At 42.6% G+C, this 27,074-nt stretch overlaps 3 protein-coding genes across 3 annotated transcripts; 2 read left to right on the top strand and 1 right to left on the bottom strand.

The window, feature by feature from the left end:
- Window positions 1–98: 98 nt before the first annotated feature.
- JDV02_010247 (uncharacterized protein) lies at window positions 99–2,404 on the top strand. The gene is made up of 2 exons (XM_047991975.1): window positions 99–501; window positions 549–2,404. The coding sequence occupies exon 2, from the start codon at window positions 892–894 to the stop codon at window positions 2,131–2,133; it is 1,242 nt and encodes a 413-aa protein (XP_047847988.1). The 5' UTR covers window positions 99–501; window positions 549–891; the 3' UTR covers window positions 2,134–2,404.
- Window positions 2,405–2,932: 528 nt separating this feature from the next.
- Window positions 2,933–5,241, top strand: JDV02_010246 (uncharacterized protein). Its single transcript, XM_047991974.1, has 4 exons — window positions 2,933–3,174; window positions 3,272–3,645; window positions 3,718–4,459; window positions 4,618–5,241. The coding sequence occupies exons 1-4, from the start codon at window positions 3,042–3,044 to the stop codon at window positions 5,073–5,075; spliced, it is 1,707 nt and encodes a 568-aa protein (XP_047847987.1). The 5' UTR covers window positions 2,933–3,041; the 3' UTR covers window positions 5,076–5,241.
- On the bottom strand, window positions 5,095–7,693 carry JDV02_010245 (uncharacterized protein). The gene has a single exon (XM_047991973.1). The coding sequence runs from the start codon at window positions 6,783–6,785 to the stop codon at window positions 5,277–5,279; it is 1,509 nt and encodes a 502-aa protein (XP_047847986.1). The 5' UTR covers window positions 6,786–7,693; the 3' UTR covers window positions 5,095–5,276.
- Between the last annotated feature and the right edge of the window lie 19,381 nt (window positions 7,694–27,074).

Here is a 27,074-nt window from a genome sequence, read left to right as displayed (position 1 = left end):
CTCCAACTTTGTGCGTCGGCCGAGCGCCGCCTACATATAATAAGGGGCCGATGGGAGAGAGAGAAAGAGGAGGGGAGAGAGAAAGAGATGTCTGCGCTCCGGAATCGCTCCGCGTTGAACATTGGATGCCTTTTTCCTCCTTTCCTGCTTGCTTCCTTGCCAATCTCAAGTCCACACGCATCGACTCGCCTCACTGTCGAGGGGGTTGTCTTTTGTGGCATTGCTCACCACCACCACCCAGACCAGATCGGTATTCGCCCACGACGCTGGCCCGGCCAACACTTCGGACGCCCAACAACTGAGGAAACTTGCAGAGCTGCCACACCTTCCCAGCCCCTCGACAATCTGCACAAGTGTGGGCATCTGCAGGCCCCCCGGCCACCTCATCCCCACCCCCACCAAAGTCCACGGCGCCGACGTATAAAGAGAGTCCTTGTGCAACCACACCAATGTCTCCGAGCCTCGTTGCCTCGCCGTCCCCGCCTCTCTTACACCGGTACAGTAAGTCTTGTGTCCCCTCTACAGAATTAATTAAATGACGAGAAAAGCTCAGCAAGGTGGCAGGATCCGTCCGGCTGCCGTACCGCGCCAAAATGATGCCATCAATGTTCAGCAGTCTTAGCTTGTTCTTCGCTCGACGCGGAGTCAACTCGCACAGCATGCTCGACAACTCGGCGGCGGCAACATGACAGAAGAAAAAAAGTCTCTTTGGACACGACCCGGCACTCGATTTCAGAACAAGGCAGCCGAGTCTGGGGCAGTGTCCCCGCCCTCAACCCGCCCCTCCAACTTTCGCGTTCATCCCGGTCTCCGATCACGACCCCCCGCTGCGGCCGCCGGGCCTGAAGCCATCTCGACGCCCGCAAGTTTCCCCCCCGTCGACATCCTTGCATGAGGCTTCGTGACCTTCAGCTCTGGAACGCCTCGAGTTTGCCTGTCAGCAGAACCTCAGCCGTTGTTCACTGCCTTGCAGTCCCTCCCCCGACAGCCGTGAGACCTCGCAATACCCTTGAACCCGGCAGCAAGGTACTGGGGCGAATCAGGGCTTTTTTGGTCCCGTCCGCCCAGGCGGCTTTATGTCAACGTGACCCGGCTGGAAAACAAGGCAAAATGGCTGAGGTCGTAGGCGTCGTTAGTGCGGCAGTGCAGTTGGGCCAACTCTGCCTGTCGATCTCGAGCCATATACACGGCCTCAAGAAGTCTACAAAAACGCTGGAAAACTACAACAGGGAGCTTACAGAAGTGAGCCAATTGTCGGACCTGATAACTAAGAATCCCTCCTTACAAACGCCGGAGGTCGAACGGTATACCAAAACTCTCTTGGAGCTGATTCAACAGACAGGTCTTGCGACCATCCTCGGCAAGCAGTGGCTGACGCGGGCCTTCTTTCTGCTCCATAAGCAACAGGACCTCAACAACGCCATAAGCGCCGTCGAGCGTCAAAAGACGAGCCTGTTGCTTTACATGGACGACGTCACTTTACAGAAGGTGCAACAAATAAACGTGAATATCAACAGGCTCATCGGTACCCCTGAAAGAGACCAAGAGAACACCATGTCCGGCACTCGAACCCAGATCATCACCAACGAGACCGGACGCGATCGCATACTTGAAGCTTTTCCTCCGCGGGGACAGAGCGAGAACAGCACTGTCATGGCGCACTCGGCTCCTTCTGACGCGTATCGTGGAGAGGGTCGCAGGCTTTCCGTGCCGAATGTAGACTCCAACGGCGTTTTACTTCAAATCAATGGGGCCCGTGATTCTGCAGCGCTTCGACGGGGCTCCAGAGCCAACCACGTGGGCAACTACGCGGGGCCCAACGTGAATCAGTGGAACGGCGCCCGAGTCGAGGGCGCCGCCGCCATCTTGCCTGGTCTGAAGGACACGACGGAGCACCGAGACGCGAAGAAGGAGGGGCCTGGAGAGCAGCGCAACGGGAGCACGTTTTACGTGGAAGGCGACCTGGTGGCCACACTAGACATTGCAAGCCTTTCGGGCTATCACACCAACGCCAGTGCAACTACCGTCCCCAGCGTGAATTCGGGGTCCAACGCCAGCTTCAGCAGTGAAGGAGACGTGCAAGAGACTTGCCAGATCAATGGCCCCAGCGTGTACTTTAGGAAGAGCACGTGAACCGGCTGGTGATGGACGTCTGAATATGGATGCAACGCAGACAGGATGTTCATGACGGATGGAGGCATTGGCCCCGGCTGGAGGTGCAGTACATTCGTTTTCTTCCAAGACATTAAACAGAGGAGACTACTGTACATAAACACGACGACGTCATCCGGGGGAATCGTGACTCAAGTGCTCGCCATGTGATCCTGTGCGGCTGCACTCCATGGGCGGCTCTGCGACATTTCACCTCTTCCCCAAGCCGCCTTTTTGATGAGATCCCGTGAACGGCGAATTAATAAACAGTCAGCCGGGCCCCGCGCTTACGTTGTTCGAGGCCAAAGGGAAGGCAGGGTATGCGGGCCGAGGCACAGACGGCTGGGGAGCTCCCCATCTAAACGGCCGTTACGTCGGCCGCGACGCCATCACGTCTCCCGCCGGTGCAGCGAGGGCGCGGCGGCGCCTTGTGCATATGCAATGCTGGGGTTCGCGTCGACGGGAACCATGCTTGAGATGGTCTGGCCTTTGCACGATGGTACCTTCGCAAGCGGAGAGGACCTTCCGACGCGCCAACTGCAGGCATCGAGACTCCTCTCGCCCCACGTCGGTCTGCATCTCGGCCGCGGTCGGGGCAAGACGTCCGAAGAGTCGCTTCTGCGCACAGATGATTGCGCGCGGGCGGGTCAAGGGAACTCTGACGATGCAGGTATGTGCAGATACAACGCAGATGCAACGGCACGGGTTGCCTATTTAACCCCGGTATTTCATCTAGAGGCTGTGCGATCTCGTCGCATCTTGCAGTTCAACTCTTCTTGCCCAACAGTGTATGTCGTGCATATCGTGCGCAGTTGACCGCAAGTCCCTCCGCTTTCCAAGTTCCATCCATTAGACATCCTTGACAATTTTCGACCTGGAAGTGATCAACCATGGGTGACGACGTGCCCTCGATGAGGAGGTTCAAGACGGAGCTCTCAGAGTATTCCGTTGCTCACGACGACGCGCCCGGCCCCTACGCACGAGACGCAGAGTATGATGCAATCATCGTCGGGGCTGGCTTCGGTCCGACCTACCCATTCCCTGTGTTCCTTTCTCTTTCCCTTACATTATGCTCTGGTCAATGGCTGACTGTATGATGCGCGTCGCTCTGGGCACATAGCCGGCATCTTCATGCTCAGGACGCTCCGCGACAGGGGGTACCGGGCCGTCATCTTCGAGGCGGGCAACGACCTGGGCGGCACATGGCGGTGGAACTGCTACCCGGGCGCCATGGTGGACTCGGAGGTGCCCGAGTACCAGTTCTCGTGGCCCGACGTCTGGGAGACGTGGACATGGCCGAGCAACTACCCTACCTACAAGGACCTGCGCGCGTACTTTGACCACGTCGATCGCGTCGTGGGCGTCAAGAAGGACTGCGCGTTCAACACGGTCGTCGTGGGTGGCAGCTTTGATACCGCCGAGGGCAAGTGGACGGTGCGGACTGCGGATGGGCGGCAGGCGAGGACCAAGTTTTTGATCCTCGGGACCGGCTTTGTACGTTGCCGAAGCTTCGAAGTTTCTCTTCTTTTTCCCACTCACGGACACTAATGATAGCTCTTGAGATAGGCCTCGCGTCGATATGTCCCCGAATGGCCCGGCATGGACACGTTCAAGGGCGAGATGCACCACTCGTCCTTTTGGCCCGACCGAGAGATCCCCGTCGAGGGCAAGCGCTGCGCCGTCATCGGCACCGGTGCCTCGGGCGTGCAAATCGCACAAGCATGGGGCTCACAGGCGGGCACGCTGACGGTGCTGCAGCGCACGCCCAACCTGGCGCTCCCGATGCGCCTCCGGCCGCTCTCCGCCGAGGAGCAAGAGGCGGACAAGAAGCAGTGGTACCGCGAGATCTTCACGCTCCGCGAGCGCACGTTTGCGGGCTTCATGTACGACTGGACGGAGCGCAACACCTTCGACGACGCGCCCGCGGTGCGCGAGGCCCTGCGCGAGGAGGCGTGGCGGCGAGGCGGGTTCCGCCCCTGGCTGAGCGTGCACAAGGACCTCCTCTTCGACCCGGCGGGCAACCGCGACTTTTACGACTTTTGGGTCAAGAAGACGCGGGGCCGCATTCGTGACCCCCGGAAGAGGGACCTGCTGGTGCCGGAGGAGCCGCCGCATTTCTTTGGCATTAAGCGCCCCTGTCTCGAGTATTGCTACTATGAGCACTTTAACCGCGACAACGTCGACGTCGTGGACATTCGCAACAACGCCATCAAGGAGTTTACCGAGACGGGGATCCGGCTCGAGGACGGGACGCATCACGAGTTTGACGTGATTGCGCTGGCGACGGGGTTTGACATTGTGACGGGAGGCAAGTGTCTATTGCCCCTTCCCCCCTTTTCTCTCTACCCCTTTTCTCTGTCCCCCTTTGTGCCCCCTCCCCCCTTTCTTTCTCTCATCGTGTCGTCTTCCACCCCAAGAAACGACCCGTTAAAAACACAACTGACACGTACACGCGTGACCAACCAGTCATGACGCAGCTCGGCCTCGAGAGCATCCACGGCACCGCCCTGCGCGACGAGTGGCGCCAGAGCCCCGGCGGCGCGCTCACGTACCTCGGCCTCACCGTCCCCGGCTACCCCAACATGTTCCACCTCTACGGCGTACACGGCCCCACGCTGCTCTCCAACGGGCCCTCGAGCGTCGAGGCCCAGGGCCGCTGGATCGCCGACTGCCTCGACAAGGTCCGGCGAGAGGGCTGGCGCTACGTCGACCCCAAGCCCGAGGCGGCGCGCGCGTGGAAGGACCGAATCGTGCGCTACGCCGACACGACCCTCGTTCCGACCCTGAACTCGTCGACGTTTATGGGCGGCAGCGCGCCGGACAAGGTCAAGGAGCCCATGTGCTTCATGGAGGGGCTTCCGGCGTACCGTGGCATCATTCGCGGGGCGCTCGACGCGATGGAGGGCTTTGAGGTGGTCAAATGAAAGAGAGCATCTGAAAGGGTGGGTATCACACGCTGTATTCAGTCTATATAAGTAGTAGATACAAAAGGGGGAGAGAGACAAAGGGAATTGTTGTCGCGCGCTCAAGCAGAACAGGGTATTCCCACCAGTTTAAGAGTTTCGTGATAATACAATCCGCACCACGCCCATATCTTACATGCGACTCAAGCCAAGACATCGCACTCATTGATCGCCGTTGACCTTGCCCTTGTGCATGGCCTCGGCCTGGGCATTGAGCCGCCCAAATTGCCACTCGGGCAGCGTGATGCCCGTCTGCTCGTTGATGGTGGTCATGAGCGGCGGCAGCATCTGGTAGACGTTGCGCATCGCCTCGGCGGGGTCGTTTGCGCCACCGCCGCTGCCGCTGCTGCTGCCCGTGTTCCAGACGGAAATCTTGGGAGCCATGCCGCGAACCGCCTCGGCGTTGGCCTTTGCCAGCTCGACGTAGGTGCCCTTCTCGATCATCATGTACTGCAGGAGGCCGGCGGGCCCGCCAAACGCCGTCGCCATCTTGCCGTAGGCGTCGGCCATGGCGCTGACACCTTCGGCCTCCTTGAGCTGACGGATGACGGCGGCCTCTGCGGCCTGCTGGGTGGCGTAGTTGGCCGCCTCGGCGTCGACGCGCACCGTGTAGGCGCCGCCGTCGGCGTGGCGCTGCGTCGCCTCCTGGCGAGCGCGGGCGTCGGCGGACACCTCGTAGGCCGAGGCGTCGGCGGCCTGCTGCTTGCTCTCCCTGGCAATGGTGGCCTTGACAACGTCGCGGGCACGCAGGCGCTCCAGCTCGGCGGCGGCGCGGCGGATCTCGACCTCCTTCTTGAGGTCCTCGTCCTTGGACTCGAGGGCGCGCTGGGCCTCGACGCGGGCAATGTCGACGTCGCGCGTCAGCACCGTCTGCTTGGTGTTGAGGCGCGCCTCGGCCTGGGAGCGCTCGATGTCGCGCTCCGTCTTCTGGACGGCCGTCTCGGCGTTGATCTTGGCAATCTCGCGGTCCTGCTCGCCCTTGCGCTGGGCCTCGCCGACATTACCGCGCAGCTGCGCCTCGGCGACGTCGATGCGGGCTTGGTTGGTGGCGCCCTCGTGGGCCTTGCGGGAGAGGGACTCGAAGTAGACCGAGTTGGGCGCGTCCTTGAGCTCCTTGACGTTGGCGTTGTAGATTTTGAGGCCGAACTGGTCGAGCTCGGACTGGATGTTGCGGAAGATGCGGCGCTTGAAGACCTCGCGCTCGGTGAAGATTTCCTCCATGGTCATGCTGGAGACGAGGACGCGGGTCTCGCCCTCGATGATGCCCTTGACGATGTTGGCGACGTGCGTGCGCTGGTCCGTCTTGACGCGGGAGGAAGAGTCGGACTGGGCCAGCAGCATGGCGTACTTCATGAGGGCGTCGCCACGGTCCTCACGGAGGCCGCCGCGGGGGTCATCATCTGCGGGGCCGGCGGCCTCGGCGACGGAGAGGCCGGCGTTGGCGCCGCGGGCGTTGACGTCGGGGCCGACGGTGAAGACGACGGGGAGGGAAAACTGCAGCTTCTCCTTGGTCATGGCCTGGAGGTCCATGGCGTAGTCGTGGGGCTGGACCGAGAAGCGGGTGCACCGCTGGAAAGGCCATACCCAGGCGGCCTTTGTGATCTTGACGGTACGCACGCCCATGCCGGTGACGGCGAGGTACTCGTCTGGTGCGGAGATGCGGTACGACATGGCGGCGGTTGTGGTGGTGTGGTGTCGATGCGCGATGCGGGCAGTTGTGGTGGACGATGAAGGTTCGGGGATCGGATCAAGGACGTGTGGTCTGGCTATAAAGAACGGCAGCACCTAGATCACGGCCGGGCGTTTCAGGAGATGATGATGATGATGTTGTTGTTGTTGTTCGTTCGCAGTATGGAGAGAGAGAGGTCTGCCTCGAGAGTCTCTTTGATGGCGATTTGATGGTGACTTTTCGGGGCTGGAGGAGGCTTCTCGTTTTATGGTTGCACGAACGAGGCTCTTGCACCACCAGCCAGCCAGCCAGCCAGCCCATCATATCAACAATTTGCTGGCACCGCCCGCTCCCGGCATGCATCCGCGTAGTGGGCGTCACATCGCAGTCAGAGACACGATGCTGAGCCGCCAAAGGGGAGAAAGTTGAAGTAGACGAGGCTGCCTGCATGGCGCACAAGCAGCCCAACCCCCACCACTGGTAGTAACTAACAAGTTAGTCTCTTTCTTGGGCGGTGGCGGAGTCTTGGAGCTGGATTGTAGAAAAGACGCCCGGCTGAGGTTGGGGTTCATGTTCCCAGTTGAGGAGCTCGCCGACGACAGCGGGGTAGGCCAAGATCAGCTGGCAGGGGTTGTGAGCGCTCGATGAGTCGCATTTTGAGTCTTGGGGCAATTGATGCAGGATTCCGCGACGGTGAACGGCAATGACGGATGGGAATCGTGATGGTGTAGAGGCGATTTGTTGGTACCGAAGCAGCCTGTCATCAGCCGGAGCTTGGTGGAGGTCTTCCTAGCGCTGTCCGGGGCCGCCAGGCATGCTGCCTGGGCACTGTCGTCGGGCGGGCGCGAACATGCAGCGGAGACATGCCTTTCAGTTGATGGCCGTGCTGTGCTCGTGGAGGTCAGGGTAGAATTGGCTGCAGGGATGGGGAATGAGTCTCTCTACCTGTTAGGACTATCGTGGAGGCTGTGCAGGGCAATCGGATTCCTCGCGTCAACTGGAACAATCCAGGCAGCACCGAGGGCCTGAAGCCCCCCGCGGGTCGGTCCACTGGAGATCGATTGCACAGCCGGAGCCGGGCGGCTTTTAGAGGCTCGGCAGACGTCAGGCACTAATGTAACCCCCGCCTCTAGCACCCACCCAGCCGGGGCTTGGGGTTGGCTCTCCACTATTACCGACCTGTATTTCGCCTTTGGCCGAAGTGCCATCCGCATCGCCATCGGTGTCCAAGACGATACCGAGGAGGTCGGTCAGGGACGTAGCAAGCAGTGCGAGACGTTCGTCGGCTGCAAGAGCTGGGGTTGATCGATGGATGCGCGCTCGGGGCGAGACGGGTGCGGCTCGACCGGCCGACCATTGCTCTTGTGGTGCCCTTGCTTGGGACTGCTGCGGTGTCGACTTGCTACCTCTAGATTCTCGTCATGGAAGCTTCCACGATGAGGTGGGGTTTCTTGCGGCTTTCGGCTTGCAGCCTGCAGTCGAGTCCGAGCCTCCATACTGCCTTTCTAGTACGGTCCATGTGACTGATGAGTCTTGGAGCTACTAAATCCGGAGGGCCCACTTCTGCAAATCCCAATGGACGACACACAAGGCCAACCTAAAGAGGCGCCAAGACTAGGACGGCCACCGCTGGAGCCGCGACAATCCTAGGGAACGCGGCTAGGTCGCAGCAGGTCGCCAACGAAAAAGATCCAAAAGCGCCCAAAACCAACCACACGTAGAAGCCCCTTCACCATTGTACATCACATTTTGTTCAGATGTTAAGAGTGCGCCACAGAAATCGAGTGAGATCGTTTCACTTGGCATGGCCAGTTTGGCACGAGATGACGATGCACTTGATCGTGAGCATGGCCCGTTGTCTCGCCGAGTGGCTGCAATGCCGGCACAAAACAAGGATCACAAACATAGAAGCATAGCCGCCATGAAGACCTATAGAGTCAGAGTCGCCCAAAATGTGAGAATCTGAAGGGAATTTCGGAGCAATTTCGAATATGACGCATGACCAATTGGGATAGGTGATAGGACCACTAGCCATGGCAGCTCGACGCGTCTGAAACTTGAAATTTCAGTTTTGACAGCCAACTAAATTCTCGTGCTGCGCGGTTTGGGTTATTTTGACTTTGGGGCCAAAGGCTCGCGAAAGTAGCCCGGCGCCCGGAAATTTGTCGGAGGCTGGCGTCTTTATCTGGCGATTGTCGGTTTCTTTCGTCCCGACGACAGGTCGCATCGGGCAAGGAGTCCTGAAAGATCCGTAAGCATCAGCTTACCTTGCCTTATTGTAAGACGGAGTCCGTGACCCGCCGATCTGATGGGAAGGCTAACGAAGCGCGATCATTCTAGACTGTTCCTTTGCATGACTTCATCGCTACGACCAATGCTAACTCGAGTGAGGCTTGATTCGATGACCATCAGTCCGTCAGTGAAATTGTGGGACTGAAAAGTGCTGTTTCTCGGGGCAGTATCTCTCCGCTTATTAACTGACAAAACAGGGATTTTGAGTCCGTGCGCTGCGCTGTTGAAATTGCTTAGCGAGTAGGAACGGGAATTGGATTGTTGGGCATTTAAGTACCTGGACGTCAACCGCCAACGCTTCAGCCCACCCGTGTTTCAAGACTTTCGGGACAACGGAGAGCTACACAAGCAGGATAGTGTGAAGATGTGGTGTTTTCTCCCTTTTTTGTCGGTCACTGTGGCCATTTCACATGAAGTGGGTATGAGATTCGAGAACAGTGACCATCTTCCTCTCCTTCGTCTTCCCTACGGCACCTGGCGAGCTACCACGTACGACAAATCTACTGATGTAGGGCCATGTCCCATTCTGGCATGGTATTCCTTTTCTTCATATGCTTAAACGTCCCCCAGGTATATACTTTCCGCAATATTCGATATGCCGATGCTCCTGTTGGCCGTCTGCGTTGGGCGCAACCAGTAGCGCCTAAACCTGTTCTCGGGATCCAGAATGGGTCGTACGGACACAACTGTATTCAGGTTGTCCCTCCCTGGTCTTTGATGGATCCAATATATCAAAACTTGACCAAAAGTGCATCAGAAGGTACGACGTCTCGCATTGCGTTTATAGTCACACTATTCTAATATCCAAGTACACGAAGATTGCCTCTTCCTCGACATCTATGTGCCGGGAAGAGCCTTAAAGAAGTCTACTCGGCCGGTTCCTGTCATTACATGGATGCACGGAGGTGGCTTCACCTCTGGCTCCAAAGACATGGACCTTGAATCCGGCATGTTTGATGGTACCAGCCTCATCCAACGGGCAGACAACAATCTCATAGTCGTAACGATCAACTACCGACTAGGTGCGTTCGGATTTCTCGCTGGCCCAATTATTAAATCCGACGGGATCTCGAATGCTGGGCTCCATGACCAACGCCTTGCACTAGAGTGGGTGCAATCTTACATCAGTCTTCTCGGCGGTGATCCGAGGGATGTATCTGCTTGGGGACAATCTGCCGGTGGCGGCTCGATTTTACATCATCTTGTCGCGGAGGGTGGAAAGCTCGATCCTCTGTTTCACAAGGCTGTCATTCAGAGTCCAGGTGCCGCGCCACAGATAGACCGGAACGGTCTAGTGCAAATGCAATTTGAGCGGTTTTCAACCGCCGCCGGCTGTGATGCAAGTACCCGCAACAGCACTTTGGCATGTCTTCGAGCTGCCAATTTGACGACGCTGGTTGAAGCTAACAACAGAATATTTATTGGCGCGGCCCCTGCACCCGACGGAAAGTTTATTCGCCAGAGCCCCTTGATTGAGTTTGCCAAGGGGAACTACTGGAAGAATCTGAGCTCCATGATAGTGTCGCACGTTATCGATGAAAGCAGCCTCTTCGTTCCCCGAGCTCCGTCCGATAATTTTCTCGATAACTCCCTCTCCGGCATATTCCCTTCTTACGCTTCGCAACAGACCTCTACACTCAAAAACTTTTACACGAGTGAGTATGCCAACGTGAGCGAGATGGCCGCCGCTGTGGTGAGGGACCAGCTCTTCACATGTAATATCCGTGCCCTGTTAGAGGCATACCCGAAGAGAGCCTGGGCGTTACAATATAGTGTCGCGCCTGGGACGCATGGTAGTGATCTGCCTGCGACTTGGTACAGTAGTAGGCATATCAATGGCACGATGCCACTGTGGGAGGCTTTTCAGGGCTATCTCGTTCGCCACGCAGTGACCGGATATCCCAATCAGCGGGGAGGGAAATCGAAAACGCTTGTTTGGCCGGAAGTGACTTTTGGGCCGGACGGGATCCGAAATGTGTTGGATGTAAGGAAATGTGGGGTCAGGTTATTCGAAGACACGCAGATATCGAAACGAGTCTTGGAGGCGTGGCGAACTGCACTATGGGAAGCAACGAAGTTGGGGGGATATGAGCTGCCTTGAGGGCGGACATCGGTTGCCATTGGAACCCTTTCTTTGGCCTGAGATTTAGGGTTACCCCTAACCGAGGTTGCAGGGACCAGAACGGCGCTTCCGGTCGTTGCTTTGCGGGGGCAAGAAAACCTTTGTGGCCCCGCTCCCGACCTGCATCCGCCACACGCTGGACATCAAGAATCGAAGCGACGGCGCAAGTGGCTCTTGTTCTTGGCCGCATGTGGACGAGCTGGTCATGCGGCCTCGATCACAAGGCTATTGCACCTCTAGCGGATCTTTGTGCAATGAACTGGACAACATGGCGTGGCGAGCGGTACCTCTGGCGCTGTCGTCGTCAAATGGACATGCTCCTTAACCTCAATCTACATTTGCCTGCCCGCTCCTGCAGATCGTGGTTCTCTACTGATGCTCATCGTGTGCATGCTCTCTCAAAGCGATTCGCCTCTTGTCTCGGGTCTGCATACCTACAGCACCTCCCCCCACAATGCTCAGCTTTGTCTGGGTTAGGACTCGATCCTGAATTGCCCAGAGATCTCCGTCAATTCCATGAACTTAATGGCCTTTGCGGTTGCTTTGTGCTCGTTCAATATGTCCCGGAGGTCGTGTCGTCCTGGAAGACGCAGAGCGGCTCCGATGGCCGTGTAGTCGGCGGCAGCCACATAGCGGCGGATGAGCAAGCGCTCTGTCCGACGAGCCCAGCACGGGACTCGACGCCTGAGGGCTTAAGTCAAGAACCATATCCTTGATAACCGCTGCGGGTTATCCGTTGTTACTTTCTGGCAAGTATATGACGAGCAGAGCTGGAGATCAACGCGAAATTAGGGGACTTACAATACTATAGGCTCAGAAATACCAACAAGGAATCGGAAGCTCTTGCCAGCTCCTGAGTTGTCGCGGGTACCTCTGTCACTCCATCCTCATGTACGGCGGTAACCCGAGGCTGCATTATCTGACTTCGGTTTAACCCTATTGCCTCCGACTCGAGCACTGTAAAGGTCCATACGGCAGGCCCTAAAGATGGGGAGAACAGCGAAGATATGAAGGGTTGCAAGTATAATCAAGGCATAGAAGACATGGACTCGGATCAAATATCCCCAAGGGATGAGTACGGGGCGGATGATGATGTCTCTCAGATCGCCTCGAGCGAATGATTGGTACGAGATGTCAGGGCTTGGGGGAAAGGAGAAAGGCTAGGCCAAACCAGACAAGCATCTGCTGGTCGGCCGGAACTTACGCTGGCGTGTGGCGGCCGGGAAGTGACCTTGGCGGTGTGCAAGTGAATCTCGTTAAGTCCAACGCGCAGAAAGGTAAACCATCGCCGCCATACAGTTCTAGTATTTAACATTCTCGCTCTGGCCAATGGGCCCAATCCCGAATCGCATGCACCTCCAATGATTCTGATTTCGGATTCCCACATCCGAGGCAAACCACAATGGAATTTACAGTACAGTACTTAGTAAGTTATAAGAACAGATTAAAAGGCCTGCTCCGTAATCGGCCTAATGGCCCGTATAACCCACAGTTGCCCTTTGTCATTTTCATTTCGGGGCCTAACCGTTAACTGAACTGATCCATCGGTGTTTGTCGAACCGGAAAGAAACATGTCGACCCCAGAAAATGAAATTGACATGCTCCAGGCTAGATCACGTTCTCTATAAGTAAATTGCCATTGCTGGCCAGAGTAGTTGCCTGCTGTTGTGAGGTGCGGGTGCGTCTTGTCGTCACCATAAACATCCAGACACATGCCGTGGCCCAGGAATAACGTGCAAAGATTGCAGCGTCCTGGGCTTGTATCACAGGCATGGATTTGCCAAAATTGGCCGGAGTAGTTGCCTTGCTGCGCAAGTTGAAGCTGTGCGTCGCTCGGGACCCTGGTCGGGTCGTTGACCACGTCAATGCTCATTGAAGGCGAAGCGAGGCTATTGAAACGGAACCATACGCGTGAGGAGGCCACCGGTAGTGGAAAGCTTTCGCTAACAAGTGCTGTGCCAGCGAGGGATACCCAACGTCGCAACAGTTCTGGCCAGATCTTCATGGCGAATCGTGACTGCCGGTATCGTTTCTTTACTTCTTCAAACCGGTTTGGGAAATAGTCCGAACGAAAACCTTCGAGACTACCGGTCGCAGGATCTGGCGCTGAATCGTGAAGAATGTACCACCCCGTGGAATGCTTCTGGCGCCCTTCTCCCACGGGAGCCGCATGACCGGAATATTTCTCCTCAATTTCAACTGATACGTACTCCGTCCGGCGGGCCAGATATTTGTCTGGCCATTCGCGCGCATTACGTCACAGGCTCTCTGTGCCTGGCTGCTGAGGATTGTTGTGTTGGTTTTGCGGTTCTCGGCGGCGATATAGTACGTCTCCCTGACCGTAAGAAGAGTAAAGAGCAACGTATAACCGGTTGTTAGAGCCTCAAACGACGCATATTCCTGTTTGACATTACCAGAAAAGAACACCACAACGTCCGTTGCGTTTTCAATTATGGTATTCACCGTTCCAATCGTAATGAAGTGCTCGAAACCGCTATCTTGGGCGAAATCGGGTCTACTTAATGCTTAGCCGGTGCTTCGCAGGAACGGCTAGGACAACTGACTGCTCTCTAGAAACGGTGCACACGTGTATTCCCAAAACTTTGCCACCCCTTTCGAAGTATTTATCTTCTGAGTCATCTCAGCGGTCTTGATGGCCGCAATGATTCTGCTTTCGGATCTTGAAATTATGTCCTGCCACGACGGCTTCCTCTCCATCGACCCAAGTGAGAAAAGCTTTTGGTAGAATCCATATGCCTCAATCGCGCCTTTTACATACGGTACGTAGTCTGCGATAGTGTCCAAAGCATCAAGCTCACTCTCAAAGGTGGAGTCCGACATGATGGTCGCTTATTGAGCGTCCAGGCGAGGATATATGTTGGTGTCTCGGTAAATAATTTGTAATTGGAGGACCACAGTAGAGGATAGTGCCAGAGTAGCAGATACGAGAAAACGAAACTGTGCACCACTGGGACTTATATAGCGGACGCTGCATGCACGTCGCCTTCACTAGGCACCCTTGACATTCATCGAATATGAAAATTAGAACTTCGTTGAAAGCTACCATAACAGGATGGCTGAAGGAAGAGATCCTCATTCGGGAGTGGGCAGTGCGATTGATGATACCCTACACTAGGGGCGTTTGTTCTGTAGATGTAGTGCGTTCTACTGCCCTCACGCCACCCCAACTGACAGCTATTATATCCAGCTGAATGTTATGACACTCTGGGCTTAGCCAATAGATGTACGAAATTTTGATCCGACTAAAGGTTAAATGAGAATATTTTTCAAGCTGGTACAGTACAAACTGTAGCAGACCATCAATCACTGAATGGCGGATATACGCATTGATGCACCTCAAGCGTGGCTCGCATTATTCTATACAAGTGCGCTTAAGACTCACCGTGCATAGCTACGAGACTAGGCCTTTGGCAGGCATCACTGGTCTATCCCAACAAGTACGCGAATTGAGAGGGTGCATACTGGCTGAGCACTGCTATTATACCGTACACCACCTTTGCAAGTCGCACGCTGCACCCCGACTGACTGCTGGATCTAGATGAAGCTTGGGCCATTTGCAGCATGCTATGACCCGCTGTGCATTAGAGGACATCGAACGCGGCGCCGCGGCAGGTCCAAAAAGGAATCTTGCCGATCACGGATGCGGCGCCAGGCCGAGACTGCCGAGACTTCTTATGGATCCCCAGTCAGTCAGATGACTCGGCAGTTTTGGTTTGCCACACAAGATCGAGAACTTTGCTGGCCAAGTGAGATGGTCGTTTGGGCGGACATTTACCTCGAAGCCGACGCTGCGGCCCTCACAGAAACCCTTGACGCTACTGGCTTCACAACTATACTTTCTGCGCGGCAGCCCCAGGGTTATCACATCCACATCCGCCTTTGGGCTGTTTTGGGCTGAAAGCCTTAATCTTCCCCACATCTGCGATTGTAGGATTGATGCTTTGGACCCTGCGTCAGGACGGGTCGCCAGAGCATCCCCTGCCGCAGACTTACCAGGGTCGCTTATTGCCACGGTGGAATCCAGATTCTATACACCTCGTTGTGCTTTGTTGCTAAGAGCAATCGGACGGCTATGTGAGCTAATCCAGTTGAGGATTGTACGGTTACTTCGTTGAAGCACGTCCTCTTTGTGGCTGCGCTCAGCCCCCGTCGAGTTCGACATTTCGACTTCGTGGCATGGGCGGGACGATAGACTTTATGCGATGCATTCGCAGCCAAGTGCCTGCCGTTCAATTCGTCAATGTCTACCGCGTTCACCCCACAAGCATTCCAACGACGTCAGCTAGCTTTGTGTAGCGGCTTTTCGATTGCTTCGGTGGAGCAGTACCTAACACAGGCAACCCGGCCTCTCAGACTTCGAAGAAACGCCCATAGCTTGTCGTACTCGCAGGTTCAGCTATCCTCACTGCGCTCATCTTTTTGGAGTCTCCTGAGGTTTTTGCCTTGGCCTCGTGACTTTTCTCCTTCGGCAGTTGTCAGAACAAGACCCTTTCCAGGCGAAATCCCGGAGACTGTAGCCACAAGTCCGGTTTCGCGACGCAATAAATGGAGAGCTTCCAGCGGCGACAGGTTGTCCCCGCTAGTATTCATCAGGACTGTGTCAGAGCTCGATGCAGTGACTTTTGCGGAATGAGCCGGTCCTCTTGATTTCGCCGTCGCGGCAAGTATACGTGGTGAATTCGCATCTCGTACCAGGGACAGGTTCAGTCCACATCGCACCCTTGGGCTTTCCATTGCTGCACAACACTGGAGGTGCGACTCCGCCATGCTCCGTGATACATGTTTCGTAGCTCGCTTGAAGGTCTTGTGCCTTCGCATACGTTTGCGCCGCTACTGATTTGACTGCAGCGCAATACGTGCTCGCAATCGCCGTACACGACTCGTAGACCCCTGGCACGCACCGGTTGCCGAGAATCGGAATCCTCTTGCAGTAAGCCCTTCCGCATGCATCTACAAGACCATTGCAGAAGTTGCGGTTGCACACGTCGACGTTACTGCCCCTCGTGTAGTAGCAGCGGTCATGCTCGTCGCAGACACCACCGAAGTTTGCACTGCCCCATTTGTCGCGCACCAGCGTCGGATCGTCGCTCCAGCTTGAGCAGCCGTCGGGGCGCTTAGCAAACCCGTCGCCTGCTTTTGGAAATTGGCCTCCGCATGTAATGTCGGTGCTCTGCAAGCTGCATGTAGCTGCTAGAAGCACGAGGACAATGGAGCGAAAAGACAACATGATGGTCTTTGCTGAAAGTCCTTCAGGTCTGTGTGAATGGACGTGACCGACGAGTGCAACACGGGCTGGGCCGCTGTTTTGTAGTAAACGCTAGATATGCGGCTGAAGCGTGCCGTAGTGTCAGTGAGGACGGCAAGCTCAACTCAAATCAATAGCCGTGGACCAGTGCCGCTTTCGATGCGGCTGAGATTACGGCGGGCTATAGAGGTCGGTGGTGTAAAACCCTAAAAAATGTAGAGGGAAAGGCCAGAATAGGTTAGCTAATCGTTCATCTACCTCGCGGTACTTTAGCTTAAGTACCTTAGCCCGTATTAGCTAGTTTTAGAGATAAGCCTAGAGTAAGCTAGTAGTTTAGATATACTCGAAGATATAAGAGAGGATTTAGTATTTCGGTAGTTTAATTTATCGAAAGGCCGTATTATAGATATTATATTCCTCTCTTTTACTTAGCCTCTTCTTTATCCTTATTGGGGGTATTTAATTCTTATTAATAAGGTTAATATTAAGTATAATAAGCTAGGGTAGTTAGATTACTTATAATTTAAAGATAAGTAGCTTTAGTAATAGTTTTTAGCGCTAAAAGCTTTTACTTATTAAAAGGTAAAATATAAAGCGAGCCCAATATAAAGGAAGAAGCCGCTATATTAAGACTATATACCTATACTTATTATATTACTTACTATATAGCCTTACTCTATATATTATTTAGGTCCTCCTTTATAAGCTTAAGCTATTTATTAAATTACTAAAAGATATATATAGTAGTAATAGCGTTAATTAATATTTATAAATGCTATTATTTAATTAATTTATAACTATTTTACCTATTCTAGGATTACTTATTAGCTTATAAGTATAGCCGTTTTTAACGTAATCTTAGTAAATAGCGCTAATATCTAAAGATAGTATTAATAAGGTAGGCATCCTTACCCTTTGGTATTTAATTAACTATTTTATAGAAGTATATTTATAGCTAGGAGCTTTAATAGCTTATATAATATATAGGTAGTATAGGAAATCACGGATTAAATTAAGTAAGGGAAGCCTTTTAGCCTTTTTCGTTTTCTTTAATAGAAAGTTTATATTAATAGCTATACCTTAGAACGAAATACGATTCGAACTTTATAGGTACCTTATCTAGTATTTTATAATCGCTAGGTTAGGATAATCCTTTGTCCTTATAAATTAATTTAGTATAGCTACCCTATACCTTAGTCGGCTTTAAGGCTTTACTTTTATTAGGGCTATTATCGCTAAGGGCTATAATACCGGTTCTTAATAAGTACTTTAAGTAAGTTAATAATAAATTACTTTTATATTATTTTAATTAATATAACTTTTACTTTATTTATTAATACCTTTAATATAATAATTAATTACCTTTTTTTTACCTCTTTATTAATATTATTTTAAAGCTTTAATATTTAGCCCTTTATTATAAGCTTAATATATTTTTCTTAAGCTTTTAATATTTATTCCTTTACTTTAAGTTCTTTAATATTTTTATTTTAAGCCTTTTTTATTTAGCCCTTTATTAAGAATTCTTTAATATTTTCCTTTATTTAATTATTATTTTTTAATTTTATACCCTTAACTTAAAAGTAAAATATTTTTAATAACTTTATTAATAATTTAAAAGACCTTAATTATATTAATTATATAATATAGATTTCTAATTTATAAATAGCCTTTATAAATAATAAATAAGGTTATATTAACTTAAAGTAATATAGCTTTATTAATAAGATTCTCGCTAATAATTTAATATTTCTTTATCTTTATTACTTTTACTTTTTAGTCTATAATACTTTTTATTATTATTTTACTTTAAAGTCTTAAAAGACTTTTATTATTTTTATTAAAGAATAATATATATATTATTTTTATATTTATAATAAGTATTTTAAGAAATAATAAATTACTTTTAATCTCTTTAAATATCTTAATTATATTTAAGTTATTATTAATATTTATTATTATTAATAATATTTTTTTTAATTTATAAAATAATTTTTATATTTTAATAAGCTTTTTTAAATTTATTTAGCTTTTATTAGCTTTTTATTATTTAATTATTAATATTTAATAAATTATTACCCTTTATAAAAGAAATTATAATAATTATAATATTATCTATATTTAAGTCTAAAGTATTATTAAGACTTATATTAAAGACTTTAAAGACTTTATTTTTTTTATTAAAAGTTTATTAGTACTTTACTTATAAAGTATATTAACTTATTATCTTTTTTAATAATATTAAAAAAGGCTATTATTTTAAGTATAGTTTAGTAAATATTAAAAAGTCTATTATTAAAGTAATAGCGAAATATAAAAAATTTATTATATTATATTAAGCGCTTATTTTATATTAATATCCCCCTTTCTTTATTTCTATAATAAATACTCCTTTTATTTTTATTTTACTATTTAATTATTAATAACTTTTTTAATTATATAATAAAGTCTTTAATTAAAAAATAATAATAATATTATATTTAATATTAAGTAATAATAGATTTTTAATATAAAGCGCTATATTAATAGCGATTTACTATAATATTAAGGAGCTACTTATCTATAATAAGATTAAAGATATATTCTTTATTAATATTATATTAGAGTTCCTTATCCTTAACTTATAGATTTAATACTATTATATTAATAATTTATTAATAACTTTTATAGCCTTTATTAAGTTTTACTTTTTAAGTATTAAAGTAATTTAAAGTTAATATTAAATTTTAATATATTAGGTTTTTCTTTTTATTTATTTTTATAAATATATAATAAATTATTTTTTACTTTTTATTTTTAATTAATTAGCTCTTTACTTTTAATTTATCTTTAACTTAATACTTTAATAATAAATAGCGATTATATTTAAGGCGTTTTTTATATTTAATATTAAAACTTATTAATTATATTTTATAGGCTATCCTTTTTATTTAATAAGGTAAGCTAAGGTATTATATTTATAATAATATTCTTTAATATCTTTTATTTCTTATTTATTATTATCGTTAATAAGGTTAAATATAAGTATCGATTTATTATTAATTTATTTTCTTAGCTTTATAATTTAAGGTTTTAAAAAGCTAATATAAAATATATTATAAATATAAATATATTTATTAAAGAGTATTTATTAATATATTTAAGATTTAATATATTAAAGGATATAAAATAAGCTAATATATTTAAATAAAAGCTTCCTTTTATTACCCTTAAGGTATAAGTTCTTTATAGATAACTTAATTAAATCGCTTACTTTTAAGGCTAGTTCTTTATATTATTTATTATAATATTTTATTTATAACTTAATAGCTTTTTATTAATATTTATATAATTACTTTTATAATATTCTTAACTATTATAATTTAGCTTAAATATTAAATATATTTCCTTTAATTATTATATCTTTTAAGTAAAAATAAATTACTAACTTATAGCTTATTAATATATTATTAAGTATTAATTTTATAGTTATATTAATTATATTATTATATATAAATTACGCTTATTATAATAATTAAGCTTAATTAATTTAATTAGCTATAATAAAATAATAAAAGTAATATTTAAGGGTTTAATTTATTTACTTTATTTAGCTATTAATCTAAAAGTAAAATATTATAAATAATTATTACTTAATCTTTAAGGCTTAATATAATTATAATTAAAAGTTATTTATAAATATTAAGCCCTTATTTAAGATAATACTATTAAGTACTTTAAACTAAAGTTTAACTTTATTATAAAAGAGCTTTATAAACTTAATTATATTAATATCTATATAGTAAAGGAAGAATAATAAATATTTAATATATCGATCTATAATTATTAAGATAATATTATAAATTTATTAATTCTATTTAGTCTTTAATAACTTTATAATAAAGTCTATTATAACTTTTAATTATAATCTTTAAAGAATTAAAAATAATTTAAGCTTATTATATAATTAATATTTCTTAATTACTACCCTTTAATATATAATATATAATTAAATATATTATTATATATCCTTTAATATACCTAGCTAATAAAAGACTCTATAGAGTAGCTTTATTATATATTAAACTTTAAAATAGTTAGCTAAGGGATTATTATAATAAACTCTTAAGAATTCTTATTTAATAATCTTTTTTATTAATATATAAATATATCTATTATAATATAATAGATTATTTAAGCTTATCTTTTAAGTCTTATCTTTATTATCTTTATATTTTTAAACTATAAAAGTAATTTATTAATAAGCTTCTTTATCTTTACTTTAAATATATTTAATTAACTCTTTAAAGTTTATTATTAATTCTTTATAGACTACCTCTTTTATTAAAGTATACTTAACTTAAATATAAAATAATAAGAGATTTTACTTTATATATTTCTTTACTTAATAATTAAGTTTAAAGTTCTTTAATATAATTTTAATTTAAGTTAATTAGCTTTAATTTAAGATAAAGGAATATTTCCTTTATTAACTTTTTACTTTATCCTTTATAATATATTACCTTTACTATTACTTTTTCGATTATTATTAATTAATTTTATAAATTTAATAATAAATAAGTATTTATTAATATTTTACTAATATAATTAACCTTTCTTAATAGCCTATCTATAAGGTTATTTTTCCTTAAATAATATTTAATTATAAAGTTAAATAATATTAAAGCTATATATTATTATATTTATCTCTTATTTAGCTTTACTTAATTTATAAATATTTAAAGGTTATAATAGTTAAAGAAGACTTTAATAAAGCTTATTACCCCTTTAATATAATATTACTAATATTTAAATAACTTTATAATTATAAATATCTCTTTATTAAAGGTATTATAATTTATTTCTTTAAGTTTAAATTTCTATAATTAAAAAATAATTAAATATTATTATCTTTTTTTATTTAATTAAGATAAGATCTTAACTATAATATAATTTAATATATTTATCTTAATATATATTAGCTTAATAAGATTAAAATATTATAATAAAGGTATATTTTAAAAGGCTAATTTAAACTATTTAAATATAGCTCTTTTATTAATATTTAGCTTTATATTATTTAATTTTTTATTATTTTAATTACCCTTAAGGGGCGCTATAAAAAAGGTAGCGATTTTAAAATATTAATAAATAAACTTATAATAAAAGTTATAAAACTTAAAGAAGACTTAAAGCTCTTAGAATATTTAAGGCTTTTATTAATAATAATAGCTTATACTTAATAAAGATTTATTAAAATATTAATACTTAAGAGGATAAACCTTAAGAATTTAATAAAGCTTTAATAAAATATATATTTAATAAAGTTAATATAAAGCTTTATTTATTATATATATTTTAAGACTTATATAAGGTATTTAATATATTTTCTTTATATTTTTAAGAAGATAAAGATATTATTTAAATATATAATATAGATAATATTAATTAGCCCTTAAAGCGCTAAATAAATATAATTTTAAAAGGTAGCTAAGGTATTTATTAAGCTAATAGGTATAATTAAATACTTAAAGTAGCTATAATAAATATAAAAAATAATCTTTTATTTATCTCTTTCTTAAATATAAATCTTATAGTAAATATCCTTAATATTAATCTTACTAAAATATTAAATACTTTTATAATAGTTTATAATCTTAAATATATAAGAAAATATATAATAATTCTTTATTAAAATATAATGAAGCTTATAATAATTTATATATAATTAAAAAATATTATCTTTCTTAAGTATAAAAAAGATAAAAATATTTATTAAGCTTTTTAAATATTATATCTACCTTTTCGTTAAGTTTTTATTAATATAATTATAAAGCTTTTTTAATTTAATCTATAAAAGTAAGTAAAGAAGGCTATATAATAAGACTATATTAAAGAGGAAGTTAATTATATAATTTATTTCTTTATAATATAGTAATATCCTTACTTAAATAATATTAAATATATCTTTAAAGTATATTACTTTATATAATAAAGGGTTAATTCTTAATTTATTATTTATTACTTTTTTATTTTCTCTTAATAATAAAGGGCTTAGCTCTTTTTCCTATATTATAATATATACTTTTATATCGTTTTAATATATATAGATAAATCTTTATTCCTTTAATATCTTTAAGCTTATTTAATTATATTTAAACTATTATTTATAAATAATAAAGGTTAAATAAATTTAATATTTTATAAATATTAATATATTTAATAAAATAAAGTACCTTTTTAGCCTTAAATAATAATTAATAATAATATAAAAGTAAATTAAGTAATATTTTTAGCTTTAACTATCTTTTATTATAATTAATACCTTTTAGACCTTATATTAAGGAATATAAAGCTCCTTTAATATTTTTAATTTAAGGGTCTTTTAAGGTAATTATTATAGCTATTATTATTATATAAAGGTAATATTAATAAGGTCTACCTTTAAGTATATATTAAGCCTTATATATATTTATACCTTTTATTATTAATAAATCGCTATTAATATTATTAAGTATTATATTACCCTCTTTATTATAGGTTCCTTTAAGGTATAAATATTTACTTTAGCTACTAAGAGTTTTCTAATATATTTATATTACCCCTTTTCTTAATAAGCTTAAAGTATAACCTTTTAAAGTAATCTTTACTTCTATAATAAAAATACTATAGCTTTTCCTTAATTATTAATATTATTAAAATAATATTTACTTTATTAATTAAAGTAAATAGTCTTTTTCTTTATTTATTATTTATATTTTAAATACCTCCCTTTTATAAGATTTTCGCTATTTATTTACCTTTATAAAAAGTAAATTCTTTTTATTTAATTTTATAGTCTATAAAGTCTTAAACTTATTAAATAATCCTTATTATAGCTTTATAAATCTTATTTTTAATAAATATCTATAAGTAAATTTAATACTATGACTTAAGGTATAGCTTATTAAAGAATATAAAGGTATAATCTATTTTACTAATATATTTAAAATACTTTTCTATTAAATTTAAATATAAATTAAAGTTAATAAGTAATTAATTCTTTTATTAAGTTATATTTTATCTTTAAATAATAAGATTTACTTTATAATTAATTAAGTCTTAAAGGAATATTTATATTTAATCCTTAAAGGCTATTTAACTTATCTTTAATTATTCTTTTTTACTTTTAAGTTAATTATTAAAGTATTAATTTTATCTTATCTATCCTTTATAATATATATAATTTAAAGCAAAAATAATCTTTTTTTTTATTTTTTTAAAACTTTTAAAGTATTTTAATAAAGGTATACTTAATATCTTATAGCTAATCTTAATACCTTTAAGGGTTAATAAAATAGCTTAACTTTAAGAAATTCGCTATCTTTACTTTATTATTTTAATTATTACTAAAGGAATTAAAAATACTTTATTTTTAAATAAGAGTTTTACTATTAGTAAAGGAAGAAAAGTCTAGGGGCAAAGGTATTTTATATCTCTTAAAATTTTTAGCTAATTATATATCGCGTAGCCTACTATACCTAGATAAGGTTTATAGCCTAGGCTAGCGCGGGGCTACCCCTATAGCCGCCCGCGTTTTATTCCTGCCTTAATATAATATATATATTATAGCCTTTACCTTATATCGTAGCTTTGCCCTTATATTATAGCTTTGCCCTTATATCGTAGCTATTGCCCTTATATTATGCCTTTAATTTACTCTCTCGTAGACTAGCTTACTATAGGTATAGACCTTAGTCTTATACTTAATACGGCCTAGCCCGCTATTAACGAGCCCGTTATTAACGCCGCTAATAGTAAGTTCCTTACTAGCTATAACGCTAACGAGCTAGCTAACGATATTTTAATATAGATATAGACGATAGCTTTATTGCCGTACCGATACTTTTTTTACCGCTATCGCCGCTCTTCGATACTTTTTAAGAACTCTTTAACTTCCTAACCGACTTCTATCGCGAGAATAGCGCCTATATCGTTAAGGCTTCTTTTACCGACTAGCGAGAAATTAATAGTATCTCTTAACCTATATATATCGTCTTTCGCTACGATCGTAGCCTTAAGTAAGCGTCTTAAAGTATAGGTATATAGAAGTTAATAACTTAAAAGCTCGATTACCTTATTAAAGTTATTACCTCGATTATTAAGTCTTTTAGTTAGAAATAGGTATATAAGGTAGCTAAAGGTTAGTATAATTATAGCTAGTCTTTCGATTTATTTATGTATACTATTTTCCGCTATTATATAGTAACTTAATAAGATAAAGAGAGGGAGCTTATAGCTAAGTATAGTATATAAGCCTAGGAGATAGTAAATATTATTTATAACGCTAACCTAAGCTATAGCTTCTTTTAAAAGAAGGATATTTATAACGATTATTAAGCTATTAAGAAGGAATACCTTAATAGCCTTATAGCTATATAAGTATTTATTAAAGAGCTTAAATAAATAAGAGAGATTAAGGTTAATAAATTACTCGATAATAAAGGTCGCCTTAAAGCCCTTTTTTAAACCTACCTTTAGTATTACGAAATATAAAAGAAGTTCCTAGAAGTCCTTAGTCTCGATAATATATATAAGATTAACCGCTTTAAAATACCCTTCTTTTAAGTTATAGGCGTTATAGATTATAAAAGCGTCGCTAATTTTACCTTTAGCCTTATTAACGGTAAAAAAGAGTATTATTTTTAATAGCTTATCAAGCGACTTAATAAGCTCTATAAGAGCCTTATAGTATTAGCGCTAGAAGTTATAATTATAGATAAAGAATAAGCTCTTTATATAGCCCTTATAAGGGTCTTTCCTAATATATAGTAATAGCTATATATATATTATATCTTAGCTAACGTTAAGGCTAAGATTAATACTTATTAAAAGGATAAAGAAGGTAGCGATAATAATAGCGATAGCGATAATAATAATAATAGCGGCTAGCTTATTAATATTTAGGTTACCGAGCTAAAGCTCGACTTTAACCTTAAAGATCGCGACTATATATAATAAGAGGTAGAAAAAGGCATTTCGAGCTTACTAAATACCTAAGACGATACCTATAATAGTATATATAAAGCCTTTTAAGCCATTATTTATACCGCTAATTATAATCTCTTTAAGGATACTTAAAAGTCTCTTATTAACTCCTTTAGCTATAAAAAACGGACCCTTTAATATATCTAAGATAAATATATACCTTAGCGTTAATAATAGGCTAAGTATTATATTAACTAATATTATAACTTTAGTTAAAGGGTTAATAATCTTATTAAGACTACCTATATAGATATTAAGTCTTATCTTATAATTAATATATTAGACCTTTATTATCTTTATAAAGGCTTAAAGTTAATACTTAAGAATAAAGCTCGGGCCTATATTTAAAAGGCTATTAAGTAGCTTTATAAATAGCGGCTTTAATATACCTAATAGACTTAGCTAAGTAAGTTAAATTATTAACTTATATATTTAGCTATTAACCTTCTCGCTATATAATATCGCTTTATTATTACCGTAATACTTAATTAGCGGGAGCTAATATTATTACGGGCCTATATAGGTAATTTCTAATATTAATATAGGCTACCTTATAGTTATACGATCTTCGAATACCTTATAGAGAAGTCGCGGCTATAGCGTAATTAAATTGCCCCCCGCTAATAGCTTAAAAAGCCCTTAGTTTATACTTTCTATATCGTTAATTTCTTTATGTTATATCTTACTTTAGGACTACTTATTAATTAACTATTATTAAAACCTTTAAGATAGCTACCTTAAGATCTATAACCTAACCGTTATTAAGAATACCTATAGCCGACTATACCTTAATATAGCTAATAAGAAGCTTAAGGTTCTACGTTACTTTTAACTCGATAATAACGATAACGCTAATAGCATTAATAACGATACCGCTAAGGCTAATAATATATAGTAATGCTAGGCCTTATAGCTAATATTATAGGTAGCCTTATAGACTCGCTATAATAGCCCGCGCTAATAGCTTAGCTAAACGGCTAGTTAAGGTATTTACCTATTAAACTCAAGTATAAGATATAATTAGTCTTACTTTAAGGAAGAAGGTAATAATAAGGTATTATAGCGGCCTTATAGTAAGCCTTATATAATATTAGAGACGGTATTATAATAGCCTTATAGTAGGTCTCGAATAGCGGCTATAACGGTATTATAAATTACCCGCTATTAGCGGTATAGCGGTAATGCCGCTTAAGGCCGACTAATAGTATTATAAGCGATAGCGCCCGCGCCTACGCCTAGCCTAATATAGAATAATATAGCCCCGATATTATAATATTAAGGGAAAACGGCGAAAACGCTATTTTTAAGCGAATTAAGCCTTACCGGGGTAGATAAAGTCATAGGCATAATTAGCGGGTAGTAATAACGGTAGGCATAAGCGCGGCGCCAATAGCGCCCGACCTAGAGCGGAAGAATATCTATTCGAATATAATAATATCGTAGGGAAATAACGGAAATATATTTTTTAAGCGAATTAAGCCCTACCGGCGCGCTAACGTAAGCGGGCATTATAACGATATAATTTAATTAAGATATCGGTATATATTATAGCGCGCCTATCTCGTCCTATACTTATATACTAAAAATAGCTAGCGCGGTCTAAGG

Source organism: Purpureocillium takamizusanense, chromosome 12 (genome assembly GCF_022605165.1).
Source record: "Purpureocillium takamizusanense chromosome 12, complete sequence".
Lineage (NCBI taxonomy): Eukaryota > Fungi > Ascomycota > Sordariomycetes > Hypocreales > Ophiocordycipitaceae > Purpureocillium > Purpureocillium takamizusanense.
Note: the sequence above shows the minus strand (reverse complement) of the source record. Positions and strands in the feature narration are given on the sequence as shown.

What these genes read in the sequence shown, in the direction of transcription:
- JDV02_010247 (XM_047991975.1), top strand. Translation starts at nt 892, where the DNA reads ATGAGGCTTCGTGACCTTCAGCTCTGGAACGCCTCGAGTTTGCCTGTC.
- JDV02_010246 (XM_047991974.1), top strand. Translation starts at nt 3,042, where the DNA reads ATGGGTGACGACGTGCCCTCGATGAGGAGGTTCAAGACGGAGCTCTCA. An exon ending in CATCGTCGGGGCTGGCTTCG is followed by an intron (nt 3,175 to 3,271) that starts GTCCGACCTACC and finishes CTGGGCACATAG; the next exon opens with CCGGCATCTTCATGCTCAGG. An exon ending in TGATCCTCGGGACCGGCTTT is followed by an intron (nt 3,646 to 3,717) that starts GTACGTTGCCGA and finishes CTCTTGAGATAG; the next exon opens with GCCTCGCGTCGATATGTCCC.
- JDV02_010245 (XM_047991973.1), bottom strand. Translation starts at nt 6,785, where the DNA reads ATGTCGTACCGCATCTCCGCACCAGACGAGTACCTCGCCGTCACCGGC.